Raw genomic sequence first — 12,606 nt, 5'->3', positions numbered from 1 at the left:
CAGCGTTCCCATGTTCTGTTCAAACAACTGCTTCTTGGTCCGGGAACAGATTCCTCATGAGCACAACTAAGTGTTCAGAAATACTCATACTTTGCAATGTTGTCTATAGCTTGTCAAAATCGACACAATCAAAAGCCTTTGTATAGTCAATAAAGCACAGGTAAACATCTTTCTGATATTCTCTGCTTTCAGACAAGATCCATCAGACATCAGCAATAATATCCCTCATTCCACATCCTCTTCTGAATCTGGCTTGAACCTCTGAAAGTTCTCTATCAATGTATGCTTGCAGCTGTTTCTGTATTACCTTTAGTAAAATTTTACTCACATGGGTTATCAAAAAGTGTCCGATGATTTTTGCATTCCATTGGGTTACCTCTCTTTGGAATGGACACAAATACGGATCTTTTCTAATCAGTTGGCCAGATAAATGTCTTCCAAATTTCTTGGCAGAGATGAGTGAATGCCTCCAGTGCCACTTCACTTTCTCGAAAGATTTCAATTTTCATTCCATCAATTCCTGGTATCTTGTTCTTCGCCAATTCCTTCAATGCACCTTGAACTTCTTCCTTCAGTGTCACAGGATCTTGATCATATGCTACCTCTTGAAATGGTTGAACATCAACCATTTCCTTTTGGTACAGTGACTCTGTATATTCCTTCCATCTTCTCTTGATGCTTTCTGCATCATTCAATAATTTGTCTACAGAATCCTTCAATAACGAAAGTCGAAGCTTGAATATTTTCTTCAGGTCCCCTAGCTTGAGAAATGCTGAGCGTGTTCTTCCCTTTTGGTTTTCTGACTTGAGATCTTTGCACATTTCATTATAATATTTGACTTTATCTTCTCAAGCTGACCTTTGAAATTTTCTGTTCAGCTCTTGTACCTCCTTATTTCTTCAATTTGCTTTAGCATCTCTACGCTGGAGAGGTAATTCAGTGACTGGACGGGTGAATGAGCTTAAGTGGGGTAAGTGCAAGGGAAAGGAAGTTTCTAGTTGGTGGCACTTGGGATGTATTCTAGTGTGGAACAGTGAATTAATTAATGTCTCTTCTTGTTATTTTGTTGTTAAGTGCCATTGAGTCGATTCTAATTCCTAGTGACCCTGTATAGGGTCTCTGAAGAGTCTCTGGTGAGCTTGAACCACTAACCTTGCAGTCCAGTGCATTAACCCACAGTACCACTCCAAGACTCCAAAGGACTTACAGACTTCTTGCCATAGTCTTTGTAAACGCCTACCATATAACTTTCTCTATATGGGCCTAGGCAGGTGGGAGAAGAGGCTCACAGGACGATACAATTCAGCTGTGAGTGACTTGTTAACAGGCTGATTGTAATTTTGAAAACCTGGAACTCTAATGTGGGTATAAACTGAGTCATCTCAGAAGCAGGGAAGGGGGTATCTCCTTATCATCAACGAAGAAGAGCCAGGAGTGGAACACGTCCTTTAGACTCCGAAATGCCTGCACAGTGAACTTCCTCAACCTAGTATCAGAAAACTGTGATACAGGAGGAGTAACAGAGGAGAGGAAGAAGAGCAGCAGCAGCAGAAACAAGAGCCAGAGCTCTAGCCCATGGAACATGTAAAGCCTTTGGGTGGGAGGCTCACTTGCGGAGTGGGGTGCCTCTAAGCACTTCATTGGTGAGCGACACTTGCTGACTCATGGAGCTGGAGTCAAGCTGAATCTTATAGTGGATTGAAGTGTCCTTTAGGCATTTATCAGCAGTCCTAGAAGAACCTTGTAATATTGTTGGAGCAGATCAGAGACCAAGAACCAAAGAGAAGCCTGTCTGTAGGCTTGGCTGAGAAGCGAGTGTCCTGAGTGGAAGAACTCAGAGGATTCCTAACTCTGAATTGCAACCTGCTAATTTCCACAGTAAACCCCATAACTGAATATGGTGTCTGAACTCTGTATGGCCAATGCAATGAATTAGCAAACCCCGCTAAGTAGAGAGTCTGTGGGAGGGACGGTTGGTGCTTTTTTTTGCAACTAGTGTCACTTATGTATCTTGATATGTTAAGGTTGAGGTATCTATAGAGTAATTTCCACAGGGGATGGCAATGGGTAGTTAGAACTACGAGCCTGAGTGTCCATGTGGGCATAAAGCTCAAGGGATGAGTATCAGCGACGCTGAAGATATCGACAGTTGAAGCAACTACAGAAAGTAGGATTCTGTAGAGGAGAGCTGAAATATGGCTATAAAGAGAGCTCAAAACAGAGTTCCAGGGAACCCAGACACTCAAGGGATGATAAATGCATGACGACAAGGTAATGCAGAAACTGAGGAGCAGTCAGTTCAAAAAAGGAGAAAATCAAAGTCCCAGATACCTTAGGCGAAAAGACTGCAAGAAGGCTGTAGTCAATAGCATCAAGACCTTTCCTTCTAAAGAGAGTACTTCTCTAGAAAATAAGTCTTACTCCCTAATCCTTACATACACACTCTATAAAGTCAAATATTTGAGCAAGTCTGTTTTTTTCTTTCTCCAACCTTTTAAAATCCTCAAAAGGAAGCTGTGCACAAGTGTCTGGGGCATTCTAGTTCCTTATCTTCATGTTCAAAGGGCACTCTTAGAGCCAGACACCAAGATCCAAAAGATGCCAGGGGAAGGCACCTGCTGAGAGTAGGAATGGATAGGCCTGAGTCCCACTTGTTACCTGTAAAACCAACTTGGCAGGTGCACTCATAGGTGTCCCGGCTGAGCACGTGGCAGGTGCCTCCATTGAGGCAGGGACGAGACATGAAGCACGGGTTAGAGGTGGAGTACTGACAGTCCTCGCCTGTGAAGCCCGGGGCACATCGGCATGTGGCTTTCCCCAGCATGGCCTGGGCCACACAGGTCCCACCATTCTGGCAGCGATTCTTCTCACAGGGGTCTCGATGTTGACAGTATTCTCCCAAGAAGCCCTCTGGACATCTGTGTCAAAAAGAGAGGAGTCCATGAAAACACCTGACTTCTCTTATGTCCCAAAGCATACAGTAAGACGATGCAGGTCACTGAACAAAATACTAGACTCAATCAAGTGATATAAAGGCACAACTTGTAGAGCTGCCTAACCTTTATTTAGGCAGGCAGATTTGCTTAGAGAACTTAAGCACATACTGTATGTCTTTTTGCGTTTTGGCAGGCGAATGTGGACCAGGTGGGTGAACCAGCATGGTCTAGAATGGCCCATTATCATGACCCTTACTCAAGGCAAGGCAACAACCACAGCATTTTTCATGTAAGTACAGGCTGGTATGGTGTAACATCAACTTCTTGTACATCATTGTTCATACTTGCCTGCTTAAAATTCATTAACTTTCTCACTTCTACTAAGCCATGTGATAGAATTAAGACAGTCATGTAAAATATTGACCCTTGTATACCCTCAAATTTAAAGTATATCAGATGCGACTGTGTTTTTCTCTCAAACACCAGGAAATAATCTCTTCTTCTTTCTCTTGTTTCCAATGAAACATCAATTGGTCTACATCCCGCTTTCTGGGTTATGTTCAAGTGGTTGAGACTGAGACAGAGCAAGGGGAAGGAGGTACAAGAAGAGGGGAGGGATAAAAGGGATATTTTGAAATCTGTCAACAAAAGCAGCAGGTAGCGTTACTAGCCAAGTAAAAAGGCACAAAACATAATGAAAGTAACATGAACTATCTAAAAACAAAAAGCATTGTCATCAAGTCTATAACACTGTATGGCAACCCCACGTGTGTCTGAGTGAAACTGTGCTTCACAGAGCTTTCGATGACTAATTATTTTTTTTTAAAGCTAGATCACCAGGCTTTTCCTCCTCAGTGCCTCTGGGAGGACTCAAACCTTGAAGCTTTTGGTTAGCAGCAGAATGTGTTAATCATCTGCACCATGCAGGACTTCTAAAATACTGAAGACATCAAGATAATCATATCAACACCAAGAGAAGTAGGAAGAGCAATTCAAGAGTAACATCCGATAACATTTCCATAGTCTGCATGGGCTTTAAGGAACCTTTTCAGATGCCACCTCCTGGATTCATAATATACAAAATCATCCCAAGTTTTGTCTGCCACTTATGACTGCTTCCTCCAAACAATGTCAAAAAAGACATGGGAAATTTCCATTTTCATAACAAAAAAGTTGATCAAGTGGAATCTCTAAAAAGTGCTCTATGTTTTGCCAAATTGTTGTCTGCCTTAGTCAACTGGTTCAAAAAATTTCCCCACTTAACTTTTCCAGAGAAAAGAAAACTTAAATCTACAAGGCTGTTCCATCATTACCTCAAAGACAATACATTTAAACTAAACTCTCTAACCTCCCCCTCAAAACGAGCTCATGTCATGCCTCCCTGTGTCCAGCCACTGGTGTCCTGAATCTACTCATCACTGGGGTACTTGGGCAATTTTTAACTCCTGCCAGTCTTTGCCAATCATATACAAGATCATTGGGAAGGGAAGGTCTTCTTCAGGGGTCAGAGTTACTGAGGAACTAAGGATGGGAACTAAGACATAACATGCCCAAAGGAGTCACAAAGTGGTTCAAATGGCTGGAGGACTGAACATAGCCAGTAGAGAGCAGTGATGTAATTGGTCACAGCCTCTTCACTCCTCTCCAGGGCTGTCTAAAGTTAAGTTGTGGCGGCACCAGAGGCAACTTGGGCTCTGAGTTAAGTAGGTGAGGCTAGAGCTCAGGAGGCAGGAAGAGTGCACAGGGTTGAAACCTACAGTAAAGAGTCTGCATCTCAGGAGGTCAGAAGCCTTATCTGGAGTCCTGGGACTATGACCATGTGCAAGCTGCTTACCTCAATGTCAGTTCTCTCACATTCTAGATAGTTAATAAGGTTACCTACATCATGGAGTTCTTATGGGAATTAAATTAAATTATGCGACAAACCTTATAGTTAAACGTTTTACAAATGAAAAACATTTTTCTCTCCTCTTTGTGTTTACTGAGGAAAACAGGATGCCTTAAAAGAAATAAATAAATCACAGCTTGATTTGATAATAGAACCATTTTTATTTTTGTTTATTTGTTTGTTTGTTTTTAAAATAGCAGAAATTTCCAATGAAGTCAGAAGCACAGCTAAAATTAACCACGAGCTATATTATTAAAAGCATTTGCAGCTTATTCAAGAAATCTGTTATGGATGATATTAAAAACTGCAACACAATTCTCATTCACAATGACAGTCCTCTGGGTATTTGGCTCGGCAGATGACTCTTGATTATCCCATATGGGAATTATTCACCTTGTAAATAATGGCAATTTTTAATCTTGGGTGGGCTTTTGCCTGGCTTTGCTCCTGGACCAAGATTCTACCCCCAACACTTACTATTATCATATGGCATCTGCTAAGAGAATGCAAACTCATTTTAATATTAGCTTCATAAACAAAAATAAAAAACTATACTGTTAAGTTCCCAGGATTCTGGAGCCAAATATTAGTATTCCTGAAATATCTCTTACTGGGGTTTAATCCACATGGTTATTTCCTACCAAGTAAGAAAACTAAATTTCAGTTCATCACCTAGGAGTTGATTCTGACTCATACAGGTAAGAGGAGAATGGCTCCCTATGGTTTTCGAACCTGTAAATCTTCATGGGAGCAAACTGCCTCCCCCTTTCTTCCTCAGAGCGGCTGGTGGGTTCGATCTGCTGACCTTGAGGTTAGCAACCCAATGAGTAACCCACTACACCTTAAGGAATCAGTAAAAAACAGAGGTGAAGCCCATGGGTTGTAGTTTGCCAATCTTGCCAACTGTCTGTATTTGCATGGCCTAAGAGCTGAGAATGGTTTCCACCTTCTTCTAAATGGTTTGGAAAAAAACAAAATGGAAAGATGGACACTATTTTGTGATGTTTGAAAATTATATAAAATTCAGATTTCAGTGTTTAGAAAGCCTTATTGGAACACAAACATGTCCATTCACTTACGAATTGTCTTTGGCTGCTTTTATGCTACTACAAGGGTTTGGTAGTTACAATGAAACTGTATAACCCACTAGAATATTGTGGTGCTGTGGGTTAATGCACTAGATGGCAAAGTCGGTTTGAACCACAAGGTCGGTGGTTCAAACTCACCAGCTGCTCCTTGGAAGCCTTATACAGGGTTGATAGGGGTCAAAACAGACTTGCCGACACTTAACATTTCTTTTACAGAAAAAAAGTCACAGTCCCCAAGAAAGAGAATACATGACATTTAGTTCTAGAAATATCACCCCATGTTCATTAATGTTAATGATGAAAAACAATGCTATCTATAATGCATTCACAAAGAATATTAAGCTCATAATTAATATTTGTTCATTCAACAAACATAGAAGTGCCAGGTACATTTTAGTACTAGGAAAACCCCTACCCTTATGGGATTTAAATTTTAGTAGGGGGGGACGAGAAAACAAAATTAATGAATAAAATATAGTATATCAAACAGATAAGCGTTGTGGAGAAAAATAAGATAGAAAACAGATAAGAAAGAGCGGGTTAGGGACACTGGTAAGTGTTAAGAGAAGTGTTTCCATTTTAAATAGAAAAATCAGGAACGGTCTCAGTGCTTGACTTAAGACCTGAATGAGGACAGTCATGTATCTGGTGGAAGAGTGTTCAAGGTGGAAGGAACAGCAAAGGCCCTATGGCAGGGAGCAGTCTTGGCATGTTTGAGGAGTAGCAAGGATACCTCTGTGGCTATACCAATACAAACACCCAAATCCTCTGCTGTCAAGTTGGTTCCGACTCACAGTCACCCTATAGGACAGGGTAAAACTGCCCTGTAGGAGTTTCAAGGCTGTAAATCTTTACAGGAGCAGATTGCTACATCTTTCTCCTGTAGAGTGGCTAGTGGGTTAGAAAAGCAGAACTTTTGGTTAGCAGCCAAGTGCTTAACCACGGCAACACCAGGGCTCCTTTGGCTATATCAAAGGGGCTGAGAAAAAGAGAAGCAGGAAATAGACAAGAGCATAACTGGAAGCCAGATCATGTGGGGTCATGAGGCCACTGTAAGCATCTAGGATTTTACTCAAGTGAGATAATACTTTGATATGATATACAACTGACTTCCTCTCCCAAAGGCTACGTACAGAACTGCATCTTATCTTTAATGAAACTAGACCCATTGTTGGCATAATAAAGATGATTTCTTATTTGAAATGTTCCACTGGCTTTACTTTTACCTTAAAGAATGAATAAGTCTCCCCTAACTTACACTTTTCACTAAATCCCATTTCCTTTTCCTAATTCTTCTTTCATAACCAAATATCTATAACTGTAGCCTAATTTCACAGGCTCTTTTCCATCTATTTCTAACGTGTCCATTTACAATGACACTTTCAATGTAATTACTACCCAGATGCTACATTCTAAGAGCAGCGACTTTCTCCTGAAAAGTTCAGTGGTCTCAGCTGAGAATTCATCGCTAAAGAAACTCTCTCTCCTATAGGAGCTATTGCAGGCCACCCCGTCCATCTTCTTAATCTTTTTACCCATGGATTTTATGACGCCTTCAGTCTCAAAGCTTGGTAAATTCTTAGCCTAGATTGTTGATATGGTAACCCTTAAGTTCAACTCTGGGCTGCACTGCTCTTTCCTCTGAGATGTACTTCTTGTTTTTGCTCATTTGATTTTACATAACTATCTCAACTGAACTAACTCTAAAATATACTTCTCTAATGTAGTGGTTATGAATCGGGCTGTGAACCTTTAAGTCAGCAGTTCGAAACTACCAGCTGTTCCGTGGGAGAAAGATGAGGCTTTCTGCTCCCGTAAAGATTTACAGCCTCAGAAACCCTTTACAGGGTCGCTGTGGGTCGGAACTGACTCCACGGCACACCGCTACCACCACCAATGGCACAGTGTGGACTTCAGGTGTGGTGCTGTGGGTTACTGCGCTGGACTGCAATGTCGGTTTGAACTGCAAGCTCGGTGATTCAAGTTTACCAAAAACACGATACAGGGTCGCTATGGGTTGGAACAGACTCGATGGCACTTAACAGCAACAAACAACAATGGTGCAGTGTTGGAAGAAGTACAACCATAATGCTCCATACTTCGGACATATTATCAGGAGGGGCCAGACTCTGGAGAAGGACATCATGTTTGGAAGAGTGAAGGGTCAGAGAAAAACAAGAAGACCCCAGATGAGACGGATTGGCACAGTGGTAGCAGCAATGGGCTCAGGTGTAGCAACAATTGTGAGTCTAGTGCAGGACTGGGTTGTGTTTCATTGTTGTGCACAGGGTCGCTATGAGTTGTTACCTACTTAATAGCACCTAACAACAGCAACAATGGTGCAGTGGTTGAAGCAGCTGACTGTTAACCTAAAGGGTGGTGAATCCACCAGCTGCTCCATGGGAGAAAGATGAACACTCTGCTTCCAAAAGACTTAATGCCTCAGAAACCCTATAGGGTAGTTCTACCCTGTCTATGAAGTTCTGGTGTGGTGCTGTGGGATAAAGCACTGGATCGCGAGTTCGGTTTCAGCTACAAGGCCGGCTGTTCAAACTCACCAGCTACTCCTTGGAAACACTACACAGGGTTTCTATGCATCGGAACCAACTCAAAGGCACCTAACGACTCTGTCTGTATGATTGCTATGAGTCAGAAACAACTTGATGGCAGCAGGTTTTGTTTGGGGTTTTAATCCCTTATGTCCATTTTCTAAAAGCCATCTATCTACCCTATACTATGTCTTGCAATATTTGAAACTAAACATTTGAAAAATGGGATAATTTTCCCTATGAAATTTATATCCCCTCCATTTTTTTCTAAGACTCCCACTCACAATCTCAAAACCACTTTTGGTTAATCCCTTTAAGTTATAATTTGTTACCATGTCCTGACAAGCCTTGTCAACTAAATTCCTACAACACTTATCCAACATTTCTACACTGTTTGATATAAATTCTGATCATCTTACGAGTCCTTAAGGCCAGAAATCTTGTTGCTGGCTTTTCCCCCACTTCCATTCATTCTTGGGACTCAAAAGCCACTAAGATAATTTCTAACCCCTGCCCCCCCCCAAAGAAAACCCCTCAACTTTGTAAAATAAGATGGTTATCAACCTCTGTTTGAATATAAGCATTTAGCATGGTGCTTTGCAAACAGCAAGAACTTAATAAATGCTCAATGTTCTTATTGTTCTTGGTATCAAGAGTACAGACTCTAGAACTTGACCACGTGGGGTTGAATCTCTGCACACCATTTATTAGCTGTGCAATCTTGGGCACATTACTAAACCTCCCTGTTGTTAAACAGATTTAATAATAGTGCCTACCTTCATAGGGTTTTATGTTATTAAAATAATTATAAAGTACTTAGAACAGTATATAACATGTAATAAACACTACGCATTTGTTAAGTAAAATAAAATTACTCTCTCACTATTTCAACAACAGAACAGTCTTCAGTGTAGGTGGATCCCATTTTTAGAAAGTTCTGTCTTTCTTAATCCTTAACAGTCTGCCATTCATCCAAGGTATACACCAAAGAATCTTGAAAACATCTCCAACACAAAAATATTCATAGCATTATACATGATAACTGAAAAGTTAAGAGCAATCCAAATGTCCAAATTGATTGTGGAATAAACAAAATATGGTATAGCCATACAATGGACATGTGGCCATAAAAGAGAATGCAGTCTTGACACATGTTACAACATGGATGAACCTTGAAAACTTTATGCTAAATGAGAAAAGCCGGACACAAAAGGCCACATATTATAGAATTTTATTATATGAAGGAATTCTGGGGTGCTGCTGTAGAATAAGCACTGGACTGCTAAATGCAAGGTTAGCAGTGTAAGCCCACTGGTCCCTTGTAGGAAACCCTATACAGGGTCATGATGAGGGGGAGCGGACTGGACAGCACTTTAAAAAAACAAACAAACATTTACATGAAATGTCTACAATAGACAAAGTTATTGAGGTAGGATGTAGATGAGTGGTGGGCAGGGGTGGGGAGATGAAGAGCGACTGATAATTGGTACAAGGTTTCTCTTTTGGGGCAATGAAAAGGCTCTGAAATTATACAGTAATGATAGTTGTACAATTCTGTAAACACAGCTCAAACCACTGAATTGTATAGTTTTGTTAATTATATGGTATATGAGTTATATCAATTTTAAAAATGGCAAAACCCAAAACCATAAATACCTCCCTACAATTCCATTCACTGGCTTTCCCTATCCTCTAGAATACAGAATAAGTAAACTACCTTTAAGTTTTTAAAGAAAGTTCTGTTTACCTTTTGTCTTCTTTGTTTCCATGATGCAATACTTGGATTGTTCAATCAGTAAGAAATTATTTCCAAACCACCACTTTAGTGGCTCTTCCATGCTTAATATAACAGAGGCAATAATTACCTCAACAACCAGCATCCATGTGCCAGGCATTTGCTAAGTACTTTACATGGTGGTGGTGGTCGTAGTGTGCCATGAAGTCGGTTCCAACTTATAGTAACCCTGCATAGGGTTTCCGAGGCTGCAAATCTTTACGGGAGCAGAAAGTCTCATCTTTATCCTGTGAAACAGCTGGTAGTTTTGAATTGCTGACCATGGGGTTAGTAGCCCGACTCGTAATCTCTACGCTACCAGAGCTCCTAAGCACTTTATATAGGTACTTGCTAAAGTCCTATATTACATTATGGTCTCCATTTGATATCTGAGAAGAACAAAGCTCAGAAAGATTGAGATTTTACAGCTAGGAGATGGCAGAGGCAGGATTCAAACTCAAGTCTAACTCCAGAGCCTATGTTTCAGAACTTGGCTGTCCTCTCTCCTTCTACTGGGTGGTTCCAATCATTCAAAAGCTCTTTAAAATATGGACCCCAAACAGAAACAAACACATGTGTTCTCACCAGTGCAGAGCAGAGTTGGACCATCACCTCCTCTGATCTGGATGTTATATTTCTAGGGCTGCAGGATAAAGCTGTACTCACTTTTTAGCAGTATTTTCACAAATGTTTCAGAACTACGCTGTTGAATACATGATTGGCTAAACAAACAAAAAATAGATTCCTCCCCTTCCCCCACAAAGGAACTGCTTTTAAGCCGTTATTTTTGTTACCCTATACTGCACAGGATAACAGAAATATGGCATAAAAGCAGTTCATGTGTGTGTGTGGGGAAATCAGTTGTGCAGACCTCTTTTAAATATTAAAAAACAAAGATGTCAGTTTGAGGACTAAGGTGCACCTGACCTAAGCCATGGTATTTTCAATAACCTCATGTGAAAGTTGGACAATGAATACGGAAAACTATATTAGAGTCAATGCATTTGAATTATAGTGTTGGAGAAGAATATAAAAAGTACCAGGGACTGCCAGAAGAACAAACAAATCTGTGTTGGGAGCAGTACAGTCAGAATGCTCCTTAGAAGTCAGGATGTCGTGAGACTTTGTCTCTCATACTTGAGACATGTTTTCAAGAGGGACCACATGCTTGGTAAAGTAGAGGATGGGCAGAAACAAAGAAGACTCCCAACATCTTTTTAATCTAATTATTGGACCTGTAATTTCCTCCCTTTTAAAGACATCTTTCTTAATCTTTACCTCGAGTCTCCTTGACTTAGTTAACTTATTCATTGCTCATGCAATCACAGAATTTCAACACTGTATTCTCTATACCTCAGATTCCAATCTGTCCAAATCCTGTATGGTACCGGTAAGGAAACCAAAGCAATCTGACCTGTACCGAGTTTGTCATCTATGAATCTAACAATTTCCCTCCATTTGGCACTAACCATAAACCCTGTCTTGACTTAGATTGTTCATCAACATACAAAACATACTTAGCTGAATGCATATTACTGAGTCTTGTCCCTAGACAGGTATCACCTTAGTTAGCTCTATCATCCTGACTGTACCAGCATCCTATCTACACAGCTCCATAGAAATAGCCTGAGAAGTCCAGGCTGAAACTGAGCATAACTCTTAGAGAACAGTATTTCTCAAGCGTAATTTTGATCATGTCACTCCTCTACTCAGAAAATTGCAGTGATATCCATCCCTTCAAATCCACTCCTACTATCCAATCATCTTTGTTGTTGTTAAGTGTCGATGAGTCCTTTCCAACTCATAGCGGCCCTGTATAGGGTTTCCAAGGAGCAGCTGGTGAGTTTGAACTGCTGACCTTGAGATTCAAAGTAACCTTGTGGTCCAGCACTTATCCTACAGTGCCACACCAGGACTCCATCCAACCACCTTACCCCTTAGTAATTCTGGACTCAAACACTACAGATTTATCTCCATGAGCTTATGCCCTATGTATAATCTCCTCCTAATTTTCAGTGATAAATGCCTTGTTCCTTTATATGATATAACTCCAATTTATATTCTTTTGTTATGTTCTTCCTTCAAAGATCTGCTCAAAACCTGTTTTCCACTAAGAGACTCCTCCAAACCATCCCATTTGTCTCTGATGCCTCCAACAGTAGATGTAGTAAAATGTTAAGTATGATATAATTTCTCTTGTATGGCTCTTCTTTAAGCCATTGTTATATTATTTCTGTATCTCTCTCAAACACCCAGTGAGATATTTCTTGTGGAAAAGGGCATGCCTTGAGATCTTAGTGTATGTTCCTTGAATACCATAAGCAACTGACTACCACTAAGTAACTTGTCATAAAACAGGTTAAATTTCATA

General features: G+C 40.6%; 1 protein-coding gene across 1 annotated transcript in view; it reads right to left on the bottom strand.

Annotated features, from left to right (window-relative positions):
* Positions 1–12,606, bottom strand: part of NOTCH2 (notch 2) — a 184,659-nt gene that overhangs the window by 97,653 nt on the left and 74,400 nt on the right. Inside the window, exon 3 of the mRNA XM_006861315.1 lies at positions 2,659–2,918. Within this exon, the coding sequence (XP_006861377.1) occupies positions 2,659–2,918 (260 nt within the window). The remainder of the gene's footprint in view (positions 1–2,658; positions 2,919–12,606) is intronic.

Source organism: Chrysochloris asiatica, unplaced genomic scaffold (assembly GCF_000296735.1).
Source record: "Chrysochloris asiatica unplaced genomic scaffold, ChrAsi1.0 scaffold00042, whole genome shotgun sequence".
Classification (NCBI taxonomy): domain Eukaryota; kingdom Metazoa; phylum Chordata; class Mammalia; order Afrosoricida; family Chrysochloridae; genus Chrysochloris; species Chrysochloris asiatica.
This window is presented reverse-complemented; position numbering and strand designations above follow the sequence as displayed.